This window comes from Cnephaeus nilssonii (assembly GCF_951640355.1).
Source record: "Cnephaeus nilssonii genome assembly, chromosome: 11".
In the NCBI taxonomy this organism is placed as follows: Eukaryota; Metazoa; Chordata; class Mammalia; order Chiroptera; family Vespertilionidae; genus Cnephaeus; species Cnephaeus nilssonii.
Genome location: NC_137082.1, coordinates 65,877,919 through 65,900,612, shown reverse-complemented (window position 1 = coordinate 65,900,612; position 22,694 = coordinate 65,877,919). Strand labels below are relative to the sequence as shown.

Sequence of the window (22,694 nt, the reverse complement as noted above, 5' to 3'; positions counted from 1 at the left end):
TAAGAAACAAGTCAGGCCCTGGCTGGTGTGGCTCCGTTGGTTGAGCGTAGTCCCGTACACCGAAAGGTCGCCAGTTTGATTGCCAGTCAGGGCACAAGCCAGGTTGTGGCATCAGTCCCCGGTTGGGGTGCGTATGGGAGGCAACCAATCAGTGTTTCTGTCTTTCTTACATATATCTTTCTCTCTCTCCCTCTCCCTCTAAGAAGTCAATAAAAACATGTTTAAAGAAAAAATCTTCACAGTGACATCTTACTTGAGGAGGGAAGAAAAGCCCATGGTTAGGGCTTTGGCTTTAAAAAAAAAAAAATCAGATTTTCCTAGAAGCCTTTTTATGTTTTTAGAGATGACTTTCCATTGGAAAGGTTTTGGACTTAAGCCAAAAGAATTGTGTGTCATGCTGCCAGAAAGCCCCTGGTTCTGGATATTGAGCCAGAAGAACTGTGGCCTGTCAGAGAGTGATGATACTATTTGGTCACTGGCAGAGCTTTGAGGCTGGCAGTGCCAATCTCGTAGGGCTTGGAGCTACCATATGGAGTGTTTGTTATGTGCCAGGCCCCTGCATTGATTATAGCCTTTCCCTCTGCCGAGAGGAAGCTCTCAGTCTCATTTAACATCTTATAAAACAGATTCAGAAAGTTCAATAACTTGTCCATAGTGACCCAGCTAGTAAGAAGCAGAGCTCTAGTTTTAACCTAATTTGTCTGATTCTAGGGCCCATGCTTTGAAGAGCTGCTGTGAGGAGAGAATGACCTCTCTCCCGAATGTTTCCCTCTTGCCAGCTAGGACTTGTGGGGCAGGCTCCTGTCCTTATTTCTTCTGGCCTACCTCTGGGAAAATCTCAGCTTCTCTCACATCTACTTGTAGAAATAGTTTATTCCTTTTAAGCTGTTAAGAAATATTTAATGATTCTGCACGTGTGGGAGTCTGTCTCTAGGATATAGTTAGTTGCTGAGTCATCATGGCTTATGAACACTTGTCAGTGCCTGCATCATTTTCCAGTCCTTTTGCTTGTCAAAGATAAATATTCTGAAGAAGGAAGTTTATTAAAAAAAATTCAAGGAGCCCTGGCTGGTGTGGTTCAGTTGGTTGAACATCTTCCCATGTACCTAAAGTTCCCCAGTTTTATTGACGATCACACATGCCCAGGTTGCAGGTTCAGTCCCTGGTAAGGGTGTGTGTAGGAGGCAACCGATTGATGTTTCTCTCTGATATCGATATTTCTCTCTCCCTATCCCTCCCTCCATCTCTAAAGTTAATAAAAATGTTTTTTTAAACTAGAGAGAAATTATTTTTTAAAATTTCAAGGAAAATATGAAAGTTTAAGCAAGAATAGATTTGTCTAGCCCAGGATCCTTGCCTCAGAACAGCTTAAAAGTCTAGTTTAGGGGTAAGATCCTATAGGCCCTTAGCCATGGTTAGGGCTTTGGCTTTTTTGCTGAGTGAAAGGAGAAGTAATTGGAGAATAGTTTTGGTTTTATAAGAATCTCTGGCTGGGGTATAGAGAGTAGACAGTAAAGAGGGTGGGTACAAGTAGAGAGATCATAAGTCGTCTGAGAAAGAGATGGTGATAGCCCTAACCAGTTTGGCTCAGCGGATAGAGCGTTGGTCTGCGGACTGAAGGGTCCCAGGTTCGATTCTGGTCAAGGGCATGTACCTTGGTTGCGGGCACATCCCCAGTAGGGGGTGTGCAAGAGGCAGCTGATTAATGTTTTTCTCTCATCGATGTTTTTAACTCTATCCCTCTCCCTTCCTCTCTGTAAAAAATCAATTAAAAAAAATTTTTTTTTTAAACAGATGGTGATAGCTTTCAGCAAGGGTGGTGATGGTAGAGGTGATAAATGGTTGGATTTGGGATATAGCTGGGTGATAGAGCTGACAGGATTTCCTGAAGGATTAGGTGTTGGGGGCTGAAAGAAAGAGGAGGCAAGGATGTCACCCTCTTTTCCCAGCTTTTGTCATTTTGGGAGTTGGGAAGGTATGGGAAGGAACAGATTGGATATTCATTAAATGTCTACTATAGATATAGGAGGCAACAAAGGTTGCCCCAGTTGCTGACACACAGTAGGTGCTCAGTGAAGTTTTTGTGAGTGAGAGAAGGGGGTGGACTGTAAAGCAGAGAGAAAACAACCTTTAGCTAAAGTAAGATAGTGCTTGGTCTGTTTCTGGCAATAGACATTCTGTTTGATTTATACAGTGTTTTTAAAAATGAAATTTGAGTTATGTAGTTGCCAGTATTTAGAGATTGAGAGATGTCATATAAAATTCTTTCTGGCTTGAAAGAAGCTTTCATTTCCACCTAGCAGCAGTTGGTCAAAGCTAAGTGGGTCCTCTCCTGTTCAGAGCAGGCTTGCACTCCAGCTTGCCCAGTCTCTGGGAGGCTTGCCCTGCTTCTCAATGGTCCTTGCCAGGTCTAGGTAAGCCTGGAGTTTGGGACTCTTGCTTTAGACCAGAGACACTGTGAACTGTCTGTAGGCTGCTTTGTGTTATTTGGAATATGGACCTTTTTATTTTTTTAAATCCTCACCCAAGAATATGGTTTTTTTTGTGTGATTTTTTAATAGATTTTATTGATTTTTTACAGAGAGGAAGGGAGAGGGATAGAGAGTTAGAAACATCCATGAGAGAGAAACATCGATCAGCTGCTTCCTGCACACCCCCCACTGGGGATGTGCCCGCAACCAAGGTACATGCCCTTGACCGGAATCGAACCTGGAACCTTTCAGTCCGCCCGCCGATGCTCTATCCACTGAGCCAAACCGGTTTCGACAAGAATATGTTTTTATTGATTTTAGAGAGAAAGGAAGGGAGAAGGGGAGAGAGAAACATCAATATAAGAGAGAAACATTGATTGGCTGCTTTGAATAGGCACCCCAACCAGGGATCAAACCCGCAACCTTTTTGGTGTACAGGATGATGCTCCAACCAAGTGAGCCACGTGGCCAGGGTGGAATATGGACTTTTTAATTAATTAATTATTTACTTATTTAATATCTTTTCATTGATTTCAGAGAGGAAGGGAGGGGGAGAGAGAGATAGAGGTAGAAAACATCAATGATGAGAGAGAATCATTGATCAGCTGCCTCCTGCACGCCCCACACTAGGGATCGAGCCCACAAAGGGCATGTGCCCTGACCGGGAATCAAACCGTGACCACCTGGTTCATAGGTTGACACTCAACCACTGAGCCACACCAGCCAGGCATGTCTTGCTTTTTTAGCAACATTTGTGTTTGTAAGGTTCAGCCTGTGTTATTACATGAAGTGTTGAAAGGCATTCAGTGAATGTTATGATGCCATAGGTTTCTAATCTTTTGAGAACTTTTAAAGAATTTAATGAACATGTGTCATAGATATTATTTAACTCATTAATTAAGGAGATAATCTGTAAGATGTTACAACTGGTTCAAATATGTGTACTAATAAAATGCATTTTTACAAATTTGAAAAATATTTTACTGACATTGATAAAATCTGACAAAACTGACCTTTACGTGAGTGTATGTGTTTAGGTTGCTTAAAGGTAATTCAAATGCTTTAACGTTTGAAAAAATAAAGATAAATTTCCTAGACATCAGTTTTGTGATTTGCCCTTTTTTGCGGGGAGGAGAGCAACACAGTTCTTTTGATGGCAGCCAGGTGAAGAGAAATTTCTTGATCCTGCCACCGAATAAAAAGGCAGGTCATTGACAATCTTCAAAAAAGAACCCTGCCCATCTTTCTCTGCCTTTGAGTTTCTGTGATGTTGACAGTGGGGGTGGGAGAAAGCAGTAAGCTGACCAGAAATAAAAAGCAAGGAGTCTGTGCTATTTCCTTGATGTGATGAAGGTCCCTGTCAGGGATTTAGAAACCTGAGCCAGCAGATGAAACCTGTGTCATTTGCGTTGTTGTTGCCAGAGATAGTGCCAGCTCAGTCCCTTTCCTGGCTAACAGCCTGTTTCATTGTCTGTCAACCATATCCCCTGTCTGCTTGTCAGCACAGAGCAACTTCTAAACAAATATGGAACTAGTGAGAGATGGGAATGCCTTTTTCCCCCGCTTGAGGAATTTCATGTCATAGTCGTCTAACAGTAAATATAGGGAAACATTCCATTTAGAGGAATTTATCTCTGGGATATGAAAGTTTTGAATTAAAAAATCAAAGTTCAGCCCTGGCGAAGTGACTCAGTTGGTTAGATCATCATCCAGTGCACCAAAAGGTTGTGAGTTTGATTCCCAGTCAGGGCACATACCTAGGTTGTAGGTTTGATCTCCAGTCAGGACACGTACGGGAGGTGACCAATCACTATTTCTTTTTCCTCTCCCTCCTCCCCTCCCCTCCCCTCCCCTCCCCTCCCCTCCCCTCCCCTCCCCTCCCCTCCCCTCCCCTCTCCTCTCCTCTCTCTCTGAAATCAATAAAAAAATCATGTCTGCCATGTGGGTTAAAAAAAATCAAAATTTCATTTAAAAAGTACAGAATTTTCCAAGTTTGTCACAGTCTTTTTTTTTTTTTTTTTTTTTTTTTTAGTAAAGGTGGAAATTTATTGAAGAACAAGTACAGACTCCCACATGGGGAGGGGGAAAGAATCTCAAAGAGTCCCCTGTCACAGTCTTCTGATACATTCATTTTATTTAGAAAATTTTGACATGGTGTTCAGGAGCTAAGAATTTGGTGAGGCAAAAATGAAATGCAACCTCTATTTTGGGGCTATTCCAAAACTTCCATTTGTAGGCTATCAGATTGAGTGAAGGTAGAATAAAACGTTTCCTTCACTTGAATATCTGAGAGAGTTTTTGCCCAAATTGGGTTTCTGGGGAAAGAAGTCAGCCGCCCCAGTGTTAAGATAATGGCCACATTTAAAAGTGGGAAGTGATTGACACCATTGGCAGTGTTTCTTTTTGCCAGTGGGTATTCCCATATCAGAACAGAGGTGGCTCCCTGGTGAGGACACCCAGACCACATCAGGGCTTCCTGCCATCAGAAGTACTTTATGGCTCACATTTTGAGTAGAACAGAGTTCATTATTCTTTAGATGAGTGTTCTCAGCTGTGGCTATACATTGGGATCATCTAGGGAGCTTTAAACTAATAGTTATGGCAGGGTCCCCACCCCTGATATTTGGAGGTAAGCGCTTTGAGTGTGGCCAGGGCATAAGGAATTGTAGAAGCTCATCAGGTGATTCTAAAAGGTAAGAACCATGACTGTAGACTCCAGCTAAGGCTTAGAGCAGTGTTTCCTAAACTTAAGCCATCAGTGTTCTTCCTTTACTAGGTTCCACTAATACAATATTATTTATTTAAATATTTTTAAGGTGACTTGGTAATTTTGTGCAGACATACAGAAAAGTACATGTACCATAAATATAGAGCTCAGTGGATTATCATAAATTGAAAACCCACCCAGTCAAGAAAAAGAATATTGCCAATACCCTAAAGTGTAGTTTGTGTCCTCCTCTATCTCCGTCCTTCCTTTCCTTGTCAAATTAATGACTGCCTTGAATCTAGCATTATAGTGTAGTTGTACGTGTTTTTAAACCTCAAATGAATGTAATTTATCAGTATATATCTGCCACATTTGGCTTCTTTCCCACAAAGTTATGTTTGAGATTCATCCATGTTGTTGCATGTGGTCATAATTCTTTTTCATTGCGTTGTGATATTCTGTTGTATGAGTAAACCACAATTCAGTTGTCTCTTCCACTGTTTACAGACAGTGGAGTTTTCTCAGGGTTTGGCAATTAAGAACAATGCTTTTATGACTACTACCGGCTGTATCCCTTGGTGCACATGTGCACTCATGCCTAGTGAGTATATACCTAGGAGTTGAATTGCAGAATCATAGGATATTCAACTTTAAGAAATAATACCATGTTGTTCTTAAAGTATTTATACCAGTTTACTTCATAAATACTCCCAGCAGCAGTGTAACCTTCCTGTTGTTCTGCATCCCTACCAACTCTTGGGATTATCAGCCTTTCATTTTAGTGATTCTGGAGGTTGTAGAGTAGTATTTCATTGTTGTCACCCCTTGAACGTGTAGCAGATATCTGAAACAATTTTGAGAATTATAGCTTGTCTGTTTAGTTCTAGATTAGAATCGAGGAAGTCCCTTTGAAAGGCTGAAATACAATTGTTTTTCTGCGTTCTGTTATATTTGTATCTGTGGTGCTTTTCTACCCAGGAGTACACCCTTGAATGTACGTCAGTAAGGCTGACTAGTCAATTCTTGTGACATGGAAGTTTTGTGGCAATAGAAGTTGTTAAGGAGTAAGAAAATTATGCTCTGACCAGAGTTCATCTGCCATCTCTTCCAGGGCTGCGGATAAAGGAAACCAAGGAGGTTTATGAAGGTGAAGTCACAGAGCTAACTCCATGTGAGACAGAGAACCCCATGGGAGGGTATGGTAAAACCATTAGTCATGTAATCATAGGACTCAAAACAGCCAAAGGAACCAAACAATTGAAAGTGAGTACATGTTTGTGGACTTTTTTTCTCTTGCCTTAGAATCTCTCAGCACTGTGTGGCCTTGGGCAAGTGGTATAACCTGTGTTCCAGTTTCCATGTCTGTGCACTGTGGGTGATGATTATCATAGGGCCATCTGAGGATGCTATGTGTATAAAGTAGTAACAAGTATAGGGCCAGTACACAAGGGACTTAATAAAGATAACTTTTTCTTATTTACTCTAAGGAAATTGTATATGTTAAAACATGAGCTGTGTGGCTGTTCGAGTATACCTTCTGCCACCTATTTATGTTATGACCATTTGTCAGAACCCTGGGCTACTCTCTGAACCTGGGCATATACTTTCAGTTATAGTGCTCATGCTTACAAAAAGCAATGGCATTGAGTAATTTGGTAAGAGTTGGAGAATGGATGATGAGTTGACTTCAAGAGACCAAATACAGCAGATATATGTCAGGACCTAGAAACCTGGAGTACTTCAGTGGTTGGTTCTGCTTAGGCCAGGGCTTTGTAGAGAAGCCATAGTGCTGGCACTGTGGGAGGCCCTACGAGGCCCTCAGACCCCTGTCCTACAAACCTTGAGGATGTTGGCAACAGGGGTGCCTGGTGGGAAGAGCATGGATTTTGGAGTTAGAGTCTGAAAGGGAATTCTGGCTCTGCTGCTGATAATGGTGTGACCTTTGGGAAGTGACTTTGTTAAATGGGAATAAAAAATTGCCTATCTCACAGAGTTCTTTTAAAGATAAAAGTTGTAGCTTTGTATGTGGCACCTAGTTACCTAAGAAGTGGTAGCTTTTGATGTTATTGTCAGAGCTTTCAGTTAGAGAAATGGAGCAGTTTAGATAGTAGGCTTTGCTTTATTATTATTTTTGTTGTTGTTGTTAATCCTCACCTGAGGATATTTTTTTTCATTGATTTTTAGAGAGAGTGAAAAGGAGGGGGGGGGAGAGGAGAGAAAAACATCCATGTGAGAAAGACACATTGATTGGTTGCCTCCCGCATGCGCCCCAACCAGGGCCAGAGATTGAATCTGCAACCCAGGTATGTGCCCTTGACTGGGAATCAAACCCTCAATCCTTTGGTGTGTGGGCCAATGCTCTAACCACTAAGCAACGCTGGCCAAAGTGGCTTGCTTTATTATTAATAATATAACATCATCATCATAGCTCTTATTTATTGTATGTACTGGGCCCTGTGCTAAGTGTTCCAACAAATATTTATTATTATTTATTATGTATGTATTTGTTTGTACTAGTATAATTTCCCACTGATAAAGGAACTGAGTCTCATTAAGAGGTTAAGTAGTTATCTTAGGATCATACAACTAGTTAAGTGGTAGAGCACCCTCTAATCTAGTATGTGACCTTTTGAAATCAGTTTAACTCTCTGGACCTTCATTTTCCCATCTGTAAACTGCAGTAGATTGATCACAATTTGCAGTATAATTTCTCCATCTTTGTTCCTGTCTGTGATTTCATGGTTCTTTGATTCTGTGAGGTGGTTTCTTGGTCACTGCTTTATGGAGATCATAAAAATGTCTCTTCTTCAAAGGGCCATTTTTCTTTTTCCTAACAGGGTTTCCATCTTAGGGGCATGCCTCTGCAAATAATCTCTTTTAAACCTGCCCCTCATCTCTCCCATTCTGTATTAATTAGATTTCTTAGTAGGACCTGCCACCTTCCAACAATTATATCTTCAGTCAATTCATTTGGGAAATTAACCAATATAAAAATGCTTAAGGCAAAAAATAGTGTGTGCTCTTCAATGTATGATAGATAAAATAAGGCATGCAACTTAGATTTCAGCTATCCATAAGGCTGCTTTGCACAGTTTCCTTAGAAAATGACATAGGGGAGAGGTGAAATTTTTCTTTTAAAATGAGTACTTCTAGCTGCTTTGAGTATAAGGTATTTGGCTAGATGGGGCTTAAATACTCATGGATATTTAAGTGTGAAGGAGAATACCTTATTTGCAATCAGTATTGAGTGCCTTCCTCATTCCATGCCCTGTGTCAGAGGCTGACCAACCACTGTCCCTCCTGCCCATGGCAGTGCTCCAGGAGGCCATCAGTCCCAACCCAGCCAGAGAGGCAGAGCTTTGTTTTTGTGGTTACCATTTGCAAGAGCTTTATTGAGATATAATTTCAAACAAACTCACCCATTTTAAGTGTACAACTCAAGGAATTTAGATCTATTTACAGAGTTGTACAACCAACCAGTTTTAGACCATTTCCATCACCCCAAGAAACCTCATGCCCAGTTACAATAGCTTCCCATTCTCACCCATAGCCCCTGGCAACTACTAATCTACTTTCTGTTTCTATATACTATTTGCCTTTTCTGAACATTTCATACTAGTGGAATCATACAATATGTGTTCTTTTTTAAAAATATATATATTTTATTGATTTTTTACAGAGAGGAAGGGAGAGGGATAGAGAGTTAGAAACATCGATGAGAGAGAAACATCGATCAGCTGCCTCCTGCACACCTCCTACTGGGGATGTGCCCGCAACCAAGGTACATGCCCTTGACCGGAATCGAATCTGGGACCTTTCAGTCCGCAGGCGGACGCTCTATCCACTGAGCCAAACCGATTAGGGCCAATCTGTGTTCTTTTGTGTCTGACTTCTTTCACTGAATCCTGGGCTTTTACTCTTTAATATTGTTTGAGACAAAGCCCAAGTGTTTTTCACATTACAAAATGAAGTTTAACTGGGAGAAACTTATTTCTAAATGCTAACTCCTTACAAAAGATGCTGTCCTAGAGTATTGACCATCAGGGGTAGCCTGAATCTGGACGATCTGGAGAAAAGCAGCAGTTCCCCAAATATGCTACTTTCCTGGAGACAGAAACAGGCAGGCAAGCAGGGAGCAAAAACTGGAATTTGAATCAAAAGGCTTGGGAAAGATCCTGGTTTATATTTCCCTTTGAATTTTACACATCTGTGATCACATCTGGGTGCTGTTATATAGATGAAGAAACTGATAGCCTTGTCCAAAGTCATAGGCCCACAAAATGCTAGTTACAAAAAGAAAGCTTTAGTTGCAGAAGGTCCTATCAGTACCCAAGGTGAGGAATGTGAGGGACTGAACCTGCGACAGCAATCTTTAAAGGGGTGGTGGGGCCTGTCCTCCAGGAACAGTGTAGGCCACCTAAAAGTAGTCAGAGCCATATTTGCCAGTTTGCAACTTTAGGAGTAAAGGGGGAAAGGAGACTAGCTTTCCCCTTATGTCCCTCTCTACCTGGAACACAGGTACACTCACTCTTTTGCTTTCTCTCTAGGACACTCAAACCCTCAGAGCCAGCCTCACACATTCTAATACAGACACATGCACACAAATACACTTTCTCCATACAGTCATTAGCTATCTCAAATCCCTTACGGAAAGATACCTTACAGTTTGTCAGAAATAAATATAATATCTATTACACTTCTCTGATTCACTTTTTTTTTTTTTTTTAAATTTTAAGCTGGACCCCAGCATTTTTGAAAGTTTGCAGAAAGAGCGAGTAGAGGCTGGAGATGTGATTTACATTGAAGCCAACAGTGGAGCCGTGAAGGTAATGCATGATTTGTCTGCCATGCGGAGACCTGGGTGACCAGGAAGTTGCTTTCTTTGGGAGTGGGTATGGAGTGTCTGGTGCGATGCTGATGGAAGGTCAGCAGTTGCCCCTTTGTGTTTAATAAAGTTTGCTTTCCCTTTATCTTCATTCTAAAAAGTCTGTTAGAAAAATACTAAAACCTGTTTAGAGGGGGGAGTATAGGGTGAGAAAGCAAAACAACTGTAGTCATTTTTAAATTGAAATGTGCAGTGTATTTAATCTTCCTTTTATCTCTTTGGTATTTTCTTCTCAAGATATATGTGTGTGGAAAGGAATGCTGCATTAGTTGGCATTCCTTTTATATCTGATTTTCAGTGTCCTGTACAGTGTTCCTCACTGTTTAATGGATGCGCATAATACTTCATATCATACAATAAATCACCCACCTACAAAGGAGTCTGAACAACTCCCTCCGGCTCCAGTTAATCTATTGGATTTGCCCTTTATCGGGAATTGCATACAGTTAAAAGAGAGAAGGAAAAATATTCTTGGAGAAAGTATCAGGTGTTTTTCAACTGGGTTTTTGGAGCCCAGAGATGAGCAGATAGCTTCCTTCTCTTGGCAGCACAAGAGTGGGGAATGCTTGGAGTTGGTCGAATATGAGTTAGTCGAGTATGCTGTCAGGCCTACACTTGGGAACTGAGACTTTAATCTCACTTAGCAATGTGCCATTTGGGGACTTGGCAGTGAAAACTCACCAGGCACTCAGGTTTCTCTCCCTTTGCAGCGGCAGGGCAGGTGTGATACCTATGCCACAGAATTCGACCTTGAAGCTGAAGAGTATGTCCCCTTGCCAAAGGGGGATGTGCACAAGAAGAAAGAAATCATCCAGGATGTGACCTTGCATGACTTGGACGTGGCCAACGCACGGCCCCAGGTAACTGCCTTTACCCGGGCATGAACTCGCACACAAGCCCTTTTGCATGTGCACAGAAGCTCTGGGAGTGAATTGTCAGAGTCTTGCTGCTGCCTTTTCTTAGGGAAACAAGTCCTTTTGTGTCTGTAATGTTTAGCAGTGAACAGCGACATGAGCTAAGAGGGACTCCTTTGTTCCAATTCAAATGCTCTAGTCACAGATGATTTCACATGTATTGTTCCTTATCCCAGCCAGGCCTCTGGCCCTGACTATATAGCTTCTGTGGCTTCTCTCCAGCAGCAGCTCACACCTGGGATTCTCCGGGTGTTAATGATGGGGGGACAGGAGTGTTCTTGAAGCCCTTTGCAGGAGTTTAGAAAGGCTGACAAGGCTGTGTCTTTCCCCATGCTTAGCAAAATCCCAAGTTTTATAGCTTTGAATGGGACCTGTATGTGCTGCTCATGCTGAGTAGAAGATGGATACTTTGTGGGAAAATACAGTGTGACTTTATGACAGCTTTGGGAAATGTGCAATTTAAAATCCCAACTCTTTCCTGCTGGTAGTCTTTGAGTTTGCTTTCTTCTTCATCCCAAGAGAGGCTACCTCTTCTCTAGAGGGGATGGATTTTCGAAATTGAAATTGGATCCTTGGGTGTTTTGTCCCTTGGAGCCTTGGCCAAGAGATTGCTGAAGAATCACATTGTGGACCAACAGGTTCGCTCTGCTTGTGGAATGGCTCTCCCCAAACCGACCTCCTAGGAGCCTTTGACTTGGAGAGAGTGCAGGGCTGAGAATTGCAAGTCAGGGTTTGTGTTGCTGTGATGCTAATGAGCTTGGCTAATTAGTCACTTAGGGTCTCCAGGTTTTCTGTGACTTAGGGCTCTCTGATTTTGAGTTTCTTCCTCTGTGAAAAGGGTATAATAGTTCCTGTCTGCAGGGCTGTTTTGAGGATCAAATGTTCTAACTCTTCAGGAAACATTTGCTACCTTTTACTAGTGAACATTTAGTGAGCGCCTCTGTGTACCAGTATCTGGTAACCAACAGGCTATCATGAATTGCTGGGTAAATGACAAAACAGCAGCTTCTTGCTGACTGCACCCCAAGGAGCTAGTGGGGAGGGTTCAGGCAGGGGGTGAGCCTATTAGGAGCCAGCTATTATGCAGGGATGGGCTCACGGACTCTGAGCAGCTCCAGGTTAGGACTAAGTTAATGCGACTGTGTCGCTGAGTCTAATGAAAGGAAATACAGGAACATAATTAAGTACACCTTATACCTACTTGAACAGTGTCCCCAAGGGAGCTGGAGCACCAGGAGGGGGTCAGACACCCCTCAGAGGACCTTTGACCTGAACTTTAATGGATAACTGGGAGCTTCCCAGGAAAGAGAATGTGGTTCCTGGCAGATAGACTAGAATACACAAAAGCATTGAGTCATAAAAGAACTTGGGTGTTCAGGGAATGGTTAGGAGTCCTATGTGGCTAATCAAGGAGTATGGGATTAGAAAATGATATGACTGGAGATGGAGGTTGGGCCAGGCCCCACAGAGCTTGTACTTCCCATGAAGGGATTTAATTTTATTCTTACAGGTCAGGGGGAACCTCTTAAGAATTCCGTTTTAGAAGCTTTTTAAGCTTTCCACTGGAGCTGTTCAGGGTCTGTACACCTTAGGACCCCGTCAAGTTGACATTGGGAACTGGTGGGATGAGGGAGTGGGGACGAGTGAGGCTTTTGCAGCTGCATTAGGAAGCAGGACTGACTGTTAAGTCTTCTCTTACACAGGGGGGACAAGACATCTTGTCTATGATGGGCCAGTTAATGAAGCCAAAGAAGACAGAAATCACAGGTAAGAGCAACAGCAAGGCCTGTGAGCCAGAAGCAGAGCTGGAGGGCCCTGGATTCTTATATGCTTCCTGTGTGAGGCTCTGTGAGTGACTCTCCCCAAAACGGAGGAAGAGCCTGACTCTATGCTAATAGTCTGTGGCTGGTTTAGACGTCCAAAAGCATATCGTGTGTCCTCTGACCCTGCTTGCTAGCACACTCTCTTGACTGCATTCAGTATCCTTGCACTCATCTTTGGATGGAAACTGTCACAGATTCTGGTCCTTTGAGGTTCCAGAAATGTGGATTGTGTCACCCCAGCTCTGTAGGATAGCTCTGGCCAGAGCACACCTGAGCACAGCAAGCTCTGCTCTCTGGGTGCCAGGGGTCCCCATTCCACTCGCTCAGCCTCCTGAGCACTTCCCAGAGCTTGGTAAGAATGTTGCTGGTCCCTTGTGGACTTTTAGTTTCCCTTGCTTCTCTTCCCTATGGGTACGTATCTCTCTTCACTTATTTTACCCCCTATAGCTTTGTCACCTTAAAGTGTTAAACATTAAAGCATCTTATTTTCTTTAACATTTCAGCCAATGGAGTGATCTGAGGCCTTTCTGTTAGAGATACCAAGAGCAGTTTGTATTTTAACATGATTTTGACCATCCCTGCGTCATGGCTTTGGTGGGAGATGTTGTATCAAATCTTCATGTTCTGTTTATGATTAGCTCCCTCCAGATGATAGCACAGGATCTGGTTTGGAAAATGAGAACTGTGACTTTAGATGGGTTCTTTAACTTTTGAGGGACTCATCCATCTTAGAACTCTGAGATTGGACCTTTTCTCAGAACCTTTCATTCCTCTCAGGTTTCCTTCCAGAGAGGATTCTACACATGCTTTCTATTCATTTCTTTGTCCAGCCACTTGAATGAAAGTTAATTAACCTAAGCTTTGTCATAAAGGGCCAAAAGAAAGGGTCATTTACCAGTGCAGAATAGGAGAATTTGCATATGGAAACTCATTTCATCCAGGGCTCCCAAACTCCAGGATCTATGGCATCAGGCAGGGAGCTAAGTTTGGGGGTGTGAGTAATAAGATCTGGTGGGGAGAGCGACTTAAAGCACATCTTTAGGGAGCTGCCTATTTTGTGACTTGTGGTGTGATTATTCCTACTTTCAGATAATAAAACCAAAGCCTGGAGTAGGGACACAACTTGCCTGGGGTCACATAGCGAACACAAAACCAGGATCCAAACTTGGGTTTGATTCAGGTATGGGGAGCAGAAAAACGGTGACTGTTTTCCCCACCTGGTACTGACCTTGCATGTCTACCCTTGCTGTCTCCTAGACAAACTTCGAGGGGAGATTAACAAGGTGGTGAACAAGTACATTGATCAGGGCATTGCTGAGCTGGTTCCAGGTGTGCTCTTTGTTGATGAGGTCCACATGCTGGACATCGAGTGCTTCACCTACCTGCACCGGGCCCTGGAATCTTCTATCGCCCCCATCGTCATCTTTGCATCTAACCGAGGCAACTGTGTGATCAGGTAGGGGGCTATCAGCCAGCCATGAGAGTTTTCTATCTTCCATCTGGTTAACTTGTTCCTCTGGGATCACTTTAAACATTATTACATCATGAGTCGGGCTGGGGATGAGGGAGCTCATGTTCATTTTGAGAGAAACATGCCAAAGTGGCTTGCCTTCAAAGGTAGTTTGTGTGTCAGCCTCAATCCGTCATGGTCACCAAAGCCAACCTTGTTACTGAATATGAGGGCCTCCTATGGGGTGTCTGGGGTTACAGTGTGGTATGATTTGGTCATTCAGTTAGAGTGGGCAAAGATAAGATCAGACAGGCTGGTCTTGGATGATATTATATATGTTACCTTCTATCCTTATACTAGCTCTGGGAGTAAATATTCTTGGCTTCATTTTTCAGATGAGAAAACATTATGGTAGCTTAACTTGCTCGTGGTCATAAAGATAGAATGAGAACCCAGGTCTTTCTCATAGTGAAACCAGTAACAAAACCAGAATTTTCTCTCTACTCCAGAACTTTTTGGAGCCACACTGGTGCCTTTCCTCACCCCTATTCCCATAGTTCTGCCTTTGAAAAGGGGAGGTGTTAACACCTGGAAGGCAAATGCTCATATGATGCTTACCCTGCCAAGGTGGGCCCAGCGCTGGAACAGGGACTTGGTTGATAAACTGTTTTCTCCTGAGTATTCTGTAGGCCTGTGAGCCCCTGAGGACACACTATCTTCCCAGCTCGTAAGCCTAAATGTCAGTATCCCGTACTTGGTACTTTTTTTTGCTGTTTTGGTTTTCTGTCCTGTTGGAAAGCTGAGGCCTGCTAGTGGCATGAAGGGGGATGGTGAGGAGCCCCTTTTTAAGTCTGTAGCAGAGTAGTGAGAGCAACAGAGCCTTGGAGGCTGCGTCCTCCTGGCAGCAAGGGTGCTAGGAATCCTGAAAGAGACCCCAAGGCCCATGAGTATTAGCACAGAGCTGGAGCCACACTGTGTTAGGAATCCAGATTGCTGATTCACCTAGACTTGGCTCCTGAGTGGCAGTGGGTCATGTGCAGTTTAGCTGGCTCTTGATGGAGCAGCTTTGTCTTCTCCATTGAGGTTTTCCAGAAGCCGTGCTGTTGGCACTGGGTTGGGACCCCCTTAGATTCCCCCTCAGTTGACTGGGAATTAGAACGTGTGTTCATGATTCAAGTTTATATAGTAGTATCTTGTAGTCACTTTGAATCCCTGAAATATGCTGTCTTGATAGCATTGTTGTCCCAGGTTTTTTTCTGCCATCTTGGAGAGAAGGTAGCTTGTACCAGGTCCAGGACAGTCGTTGGTGAGAGGAGCCTGGCTACCTCATCTGTCCGGTGAGCCTGACACCCGCCACACAGACCCTGCAGATTTGCTGTACTTGCCTTGCTTTGGTCAGGCCTGGCTACAGTTGGACAGCTGGTAAAAGGGCTCAGCCTGGACAGATGGCATCCCTGCTGCGGGGCTCTAACAGGCTTCCTTCCCTCACAGTGGATAACCCAACCCAGTAGAGCCTGGTAGCTTCTGGCAGGAGCAAGATCTCTTGGACTTAGAGTACCTTCTCTCAGTCCTGTCCCGTCCAGGAAAAAGGTGCATAGGAAGGTGGCTTTGATCTCAGAACTTCCCAGTCGGGACAGAGCTCTGGTCAGTCTGCAACCTGGGAGACATGGCCAGCCTCATTCTGACTGATTTGATCAAGGGCTCCTTGAGGCTGTGGCTGCTCACTGCTATCAGACTGCAATCACCCAAGTGGAGGGAAGATGTTCAGAGTGTGGGTCTTGTGTAGGCCCACTGAGGTAAACAAAATTGGGGTGTGTGTGCTCTACAAGAGGATTTTGGTGCCAAGCTCTAGTGGGAAATTTGTTGAGTGGTGATGATGATGTCAAAATATCAATAATAAAAATATCCAACATGTATGAGGAGCTCTTTCTGTGTACCAGGCACACTGCTGCTCTCACCTCCGCTTAGTGAGGAAGGGACTGCTGTTCTCGTTTTGATGAGGACATCGAGGGTGCACCAGGAGGGGCCCTTGGCTAAGGTCACACAGCTCAGAAGCAAAGCTGGGATTTGACCGGAACATTGTACTTCAGAGCCATGCTCTGAGATGTGAGATGTGAAATGATGGGATTTCTGGAATGTCTGTATAGTTTTGGCCTCATCTGACTTGCCGCCCATCAGACTCTACCCCGGGAGGTAGAGTTTGAGCTTCCTTGCCTTCAGACCCATATATGACCTTCAGAGCCCGAAAAGAAAGGGAGAGGAAAGGAAACTCACAGTAATTGAGGGCTTCCTCTGTGCCAGAAACTGTCTAAAGTACTCTACGCTGGCCTTCTCTTGTAATCTCAAGGCACCCTGACCACCCTATCTCCAGATTCACATGGGAGGTGAATTGCGAGGGCCATCTGACTCCAAAGTCCATGCCACTGCTGCTTCCCTGCACTGCTTTCCGTAGTTGCCCGGTCAGTGAGTGGGTAGGGTTGAGCTTTGATGTTGTTTGGTGGTGCGGGGAGCCTCCGTACCGATGGAGAGGTGTGGCTGTGAAAGTGCAGACAACCCCTAAGTCCTCTGGGTCACCTCTCCTCGTACATAGGGGAGTCATTCCTGGAGGAGCACATGGCCTAGGCTTCTTCCATGGTGCCTCCCTCTCCCATGGGAAGAGAGAACATTCACAGACACAGTGGGAGGTGAAGCTGCACTGGCTCCACTCTTTTTATCTTGAGAAGTCTTTTCCCTTTCAGGCTGCAGGATGCTCAGGTGTAAAAGGAGAGCCTGGCCTGATCCCAGCTCTAAAACTTGGGAGGCCTTTTCCTGTGGAGATTAGCTCCCTGGGATTAAGTAGTCTTTGTAGGAGTTTTTCTTCACAAGTCAGTGTTGCATTAAAGCATGGAGCCTTAAGAAACAATCAGGTCTGAATTCAGTGTACCCCTGTGGCAGAACACCCCAAGTGGCACTTTTGTTAAAAACCAGCTTTTTCCTGGCCGTGTGACTCAGTTGAAGTATTATCCTGATGCATCAAGTAAATAAGTGGAACAACAAATTGACATATTTCTCTCTCTCTCTCTCTCTCTCTCTCTCTCTCTCTCTCTCTCTCTCTCTCTCTCAACAATAAATAAGAATAGAACAGCTTTGTGGAGATGTAATTCACACATAATACAATTCACCCAGTTAAAGTGTAAAATTCAGGTGTTTTTTTTTAACATATTCACAAAGTTGTGTAATCATCACCATAGTCTATTTTAGAATGGTTTAATCACCTGCAAAATAAATGCTATACCTATCAACAGCTACCCTGCCATTTCCACCCATACCCCTCCCTCCCACACACACCTATTTTTTCCATAGCCCCTCACAACCATTAACCTACTTTCTGTCTCTATGCATTTCATGCCTTTTCTGGATAGTGACCATTAAGTGACCATTACGACTGGTCAACTGAGTGACCGGTCGCTATGACATGCACTGCCAACCTCCCGCGGTCCCTCCCCCCAGCCAGCCAGCCCCATTTGGCCCTGATCGGGACTGGGCGAGATGGACTCGATCAGCCCTGATCACCGGCCAGGCTGAGGGACCCCACCCATGCACGAATTCATGCACCAGGCCTCTAGTTTCATATAAATGGTACCATACATTCTTGTGTGTGTGTTTTTGTGTCTGGCTTTTTCCACTTAATGTAATGTCAGGGTGCACCCATGTTATGGCATGCATCAGTACTTACTTGTTTTTAACACTGAATAAATAGTATTTTAAAATATGGAAAATTTAGTAGCACATTTTTCTATTCATCATTTGACGGACATTGGGATACATACCTGGGAGTGCAATTGCTGCATCAAATGGTATCTCTACTTAACCTTGCAAGGAATTGCCAGACTGTTTTCCACAGTGGCTTCATCACTCGCACCAGCAGTGTGTGAGGGTTCCAATTTCTCCACATCCTCAACAATTGTTATTATTGTCTGTCTTTTTTATTCTAGCCATCTAGTGGGTATAAAGTGGTATCTCATTGTAATACTGATTTGCATTTCCCTGATGGCTAGTGATGTTGAACATCTTTTCATGTGCCTGTTGGCCATATGTATATCTTTGTGAGGAAATTATCTGTTTATGATCCTTTGCCATTTTTTTATGAAGGTTGTATCTTTTCATTGTTTTTATTCTTTATGTATACTGGGTACTAGACCCTTATCAAATATATTATTTGCAAATATTTTTCTCACATTCTGTCAGTTGTCTTTTTTGTTGTTGTTAAGCCTCACCTAAGGATAGTTTTTTTCATTGATTTTTAGACAGAGTGGGAGGAGGAGAGAGAGAGAGAGAGAGAGAGAGAGAGAAACATTGATGTGAGAGAGACACATCGATTGATTGCTCCCATATGTACCCCCACCAGGGCCAGGGATGGAGCCTGCAACTGAGGTACGTGTCCTAGACCAGAATTGAACCCGGGACCCTTCAGTCCGCAGGGCAACGCTCTACCCACTGAGTCAAACTAGCTAGGGCTCAATGTCTTCTAGATTGTGTTTTTCTTTTGACACACAAGTTTTAAATTTTGATGTCCAGTTGATCTGTTTTTTTCTTTTGTTGCCTGTGTTTTAGTCTCATGTCTAAGAAAAATCATCCTATATAATAAAAGCCAAATATGCTAAGTGTCCGGTCGACTGGTCGGCCGTTCAACCAATCAAAGCGTAATATGCTAAGGCCGCTCAACCGCTCACTATGATGTGCACTGACCACCAGGGGGTAGATGCTCCAACCTGTAGGTTAGCTTGCTGCTGGGGTCTGGCCAATCAGGACTGAGCAAGATGGGACAGACATGCCCTGGAGCCCTCCCACAGTCCCTCCCTGGCTGGCCAACCTTTTGCGTCCCTCCCTGGCCCTGATCATGTACTGGTGGGGTCCCTTGGCCTGGCCTGTGCCCTCTCGAAATCTGGGACCTCTCAGGGGATGTCAGAGAGCCAGTATCGGCCTGATCCCGCAGGCCAGGCCTAGGGACCCCACTCTTGCACGAATTCGTGCACTGGACCTCTAGTTCATACATAATCTAAGGTCACAAAGATTTATACTCTTATGATTTTTTAATAAGAGTTTTCTAATGTAGCTTTGACATTTAGTTTCTGATCACTTAGAGTTAATTTTTGTGTGTGGCATAAGGAATAATAGGTCTGTCCAACTTCATTCTTTTGCATGTGGATACCCAGTTGTCCCAGGACCATTTGTTGAAAAGACTGTTCTTACTCTATTGAATTGGCAGCCTCATCAAAAAATCAAATGGCTTTCTTCTTAGGGCTCAGTGGACTTATGGGAGTTACCCTTCATGTTACCCAGAGAAGTATTCTTTACTGTGCTTCCTGTCATCATAGAAGCTTTAAGCTTTGTGTTATCTGTGTCCCTGCAGTTACAAGGTTATATAAACAACCAGTCAGGCAGTGATTCAGAGCCAGGGAAATTTTTATTTGTCTTGCCTGGAGGTGCTGCTGGCATCTAGTGGGTAGAGGCCAGGGACACTGCTGAACATCCTACAATGCACAGGATAGTCCTCTACAAAAATATATTTGGTCCAAAATTTAAAGTGTTACAGTGGAGGAACCCTTGAGTTATAATTTTTGCACCCATATAAGTGTGTCTATAGGATAATTTTTTAGACGCACAATTCCTTGTTCCTACAGATATACCATATTGGATTCCAAGGAGAATTCCGTCTGTGGCCTCACACTCATCTGGAAGAAGCACACCATTAACATAGTTTGAACAGTTGTCGAATGGCATAATGATGAAATTAGTATTAGGCTGAGGCCAGAGTCAGTAATGAACTTCCAGGTACAAGAATAAATCTGCACTTTTAGCCAAAATATAATTATTACTGCAGTTTATTGTTAGCAGTTTTATAATGTAATATGGCTATTATGGCTCCCCTGTCAAACAGTGATTGCTCCACACTGAGAGCTCCTCCTGGAGTTGCTGCTCTGTGCGGAAGAGAATTTCAGAAACCATTTTTCACTGATACGTTTTCTAAAAGAAACTGCACCTAAGGTCCATAGCTTGGACAAATTTAAAAAATGTTTCATCTTTAATTCCTGGAAAACCGCTTAGTCTTTAAGCAGGCCTTTGTTTCAATTTTTAATTTTATGGATTCAGAACTATAAGAAGTTTTCTTAATACATTCTTATAAGTTCTGTTATTTTTGAAGTTTGATTAGGGAGTCATTCATTTTTCTCTAACCGATTCTTCTTTACATCTATGCTTTTGTTATTATGTCTGAATTGAAGATGATTTATCATGAGCATTACAGAATTTGGGATATTTTAACACGATAACGATGAGATCTTTTAAAGATTTTCCAAGAATTCTCAAGAGAATTCCAAAATAGGACTTAAGAAACCTCAAACTTATGGCATAAATATAATTAAATACTGTAACTAAAATTAAATATAGTTTTTAAAGGTTATTTTGTTTAATATGAAGATTGTGGGAAAACCAAATACCAATATATGAATCATGATAGAATTTAATTTTTATAATTCTTACTTGTTATTATTTTTAGAATTTATTTGTTGGTGGAAGAGATCGTTTTTTCTCTAAAGTTATCTTAATATATGTATTTGCACCCTAGCCAGTTTGGCTCAGTGGATAGAGCATCGGCCTGCGGACTGAAGAATCCCAGATTCAGTTCCAGTCAAGGGCACATGCCTGGGTTGCAGGCTCGATCCCCTGTAGAGGGCGAGCTGGAAGCAGCCAATCAATGATTCTCATCATTGATGTTTCTGTCTCTCTTCCCCCTCCCGTCCTCTCTGAAACCATTAAAAATATTTTTTAAAAGTAATAATAGTAATATTTGTATTTGCTATTCTATTTCTCCATTTATTTTGAAAAGTCTTAACTATTATAATAATAAAAGCGTAATATGCTAATTTGATCGGGTGTCCTTCTGGATGACCTTCCAGATGAAGCCGGGGCTGCAAGGGAAGCCCGGGTGCCTGCCGGCAGCAGGAGGGAAGCCTGGGTCCCGGGTGCCAGAGGGAAGCCAGTGCCGGCAGCCAGGGGAAGAAAGGCGTACTCTTGCATGAATTCTGTGCGTCAGGCCTCTAGTTTTTTTATATTTAACAATTGTTCATTAATGTGGCATTTTATTCTTTTTTGGATTGTTTTTATTGTGGTAAAATGTATATAACATGGAGTTTGCCATTTAGGTATATATTTCAGTGGTATTAATTATATTCAGTGTTTTACAACCATCACCACCATCCATCTCCAAAGCTTCTCCATCACCCCAAACAGAAACTCTGTACCCCTTAAGCAATAATTCCCATTTTCCCCTTACCCTATCCCTAGTAACCTTTATTCTACTGTATTTATGAATTGCTTTTTTTAGATATTTCCTATAAATGGAATCATACAATATTTGCCCCTTTATAATTAGCTTCTTTCACTATGTTTTCGAGGTCCATGCTGTTGTAGCATATATCAGAACAGCATTTTATTCTTGCAGTGATAAATATACATTACACTTCAACTGGCCACATAGAATTTCAACAGATTTTTTTTTCTAACTGAAGTTTTATTTCTACAGTAATTACTTACATTAGAAACCAAGTATTCTGATACTAACCATTAAATTCAAATGACCTATTCTTGTTCTTTGTTATATTGATAAGTTATGACCATAGACTTTAATCTGGCACCAGATATGGTGTAGAGGTAGACCTTCTGCTGTTGTGACTCCCAAAGATTGAAGCTTCCAGACGCTGTGGCTGAAGCCTGGCCCCGTGGGCTGCCAGGTCTGCCCAACACGCTTCCTGCCAGGCAGGCAGCTGGTACCTCAAGACCTGGTGGGTTTAACAGGGCTCCTCTCCTGGACTGTTCTTCCTATGACTTGGCTAAGGATCCAAGAAGAAAATAGGAAAAAGGCATGACTGGCCAGTTCCCCAAAAGAAAAAATAACTAGTGCATATAAGGGAAAGCATTCAAATGAATAAAGGAAATGCAAATTCAAACAAGATGTTACTCTTCTATTTTCTAAACCATTTGCTATCAAAGCAGCAAGATATTTTAAAAATTAGAATGCCCAGTGCTGGCTATAATGCAATGAGATCAGATCACTTGTGTAGCTTTGTAAATTAGGACATTCATTCATCCATTCAAATAGATATTCACGATTGTATCAGGCACTACTAGAATTTCTGAGGAAATGTTCATGACTGACTGTATAAAAGTGTTTATCAAAGCATCATTAGTAAAAAATAACAATTGGGACTACCTAAATGCCCAACAGTTTGGGTTTTATAAAATGCCTGATGGATTAAAACTAAAGTGACATAGACAAAACCAAAAAATATAAAAAGTAAAAAACTACATACTTAGTGTAGTTTATAAAAATCTATATATATGAAAATGTGATTTTTTTGTGTGTATGGCTTTTTCTCCCTCTTTCCCAAATTTCCTGTGGTATT

At 42.6% G+C, this 22,694-nt stretch overlaps 1 protein-coding gene across 1 annotated transcript in view; it reads left to right on the top strand.

Moving 5' to 3' along the window:
* RUVBL1 (RuvB like AAA ATPase 1) overlaps positions 1 to 22,694 on the top strand; it is a 34,775-nt gene that overhangs the window by 6,021 nt on the left and 6,060 nt on the right. Inside the window, exons 4-8 of the mRNA XM_079783571.1 lie at positions 6,290 to 6,441; positions 9,915 to 10,004; positions 10,774 to 10,923; positions 12,681 to 12,744; positions 14,058 to 14,256. Coding sequence (XP_079639697.1) covers positions 6,290 to 6,441; positions 9,915 to 10,004; positions 10,774 to 10,923; positions 12,681 to 12,744; positions 14,058 to 14,256 — 655 coding nt within the window. The remainder of the gene's footprint in view (positions 1 to 6,289; positions 6,442 to 9,914; positions 10,005 to 10,773; positions 10,924 to 12,680; positions 12,745 to 14,057; positions 14,257 to 22,694) is intronic.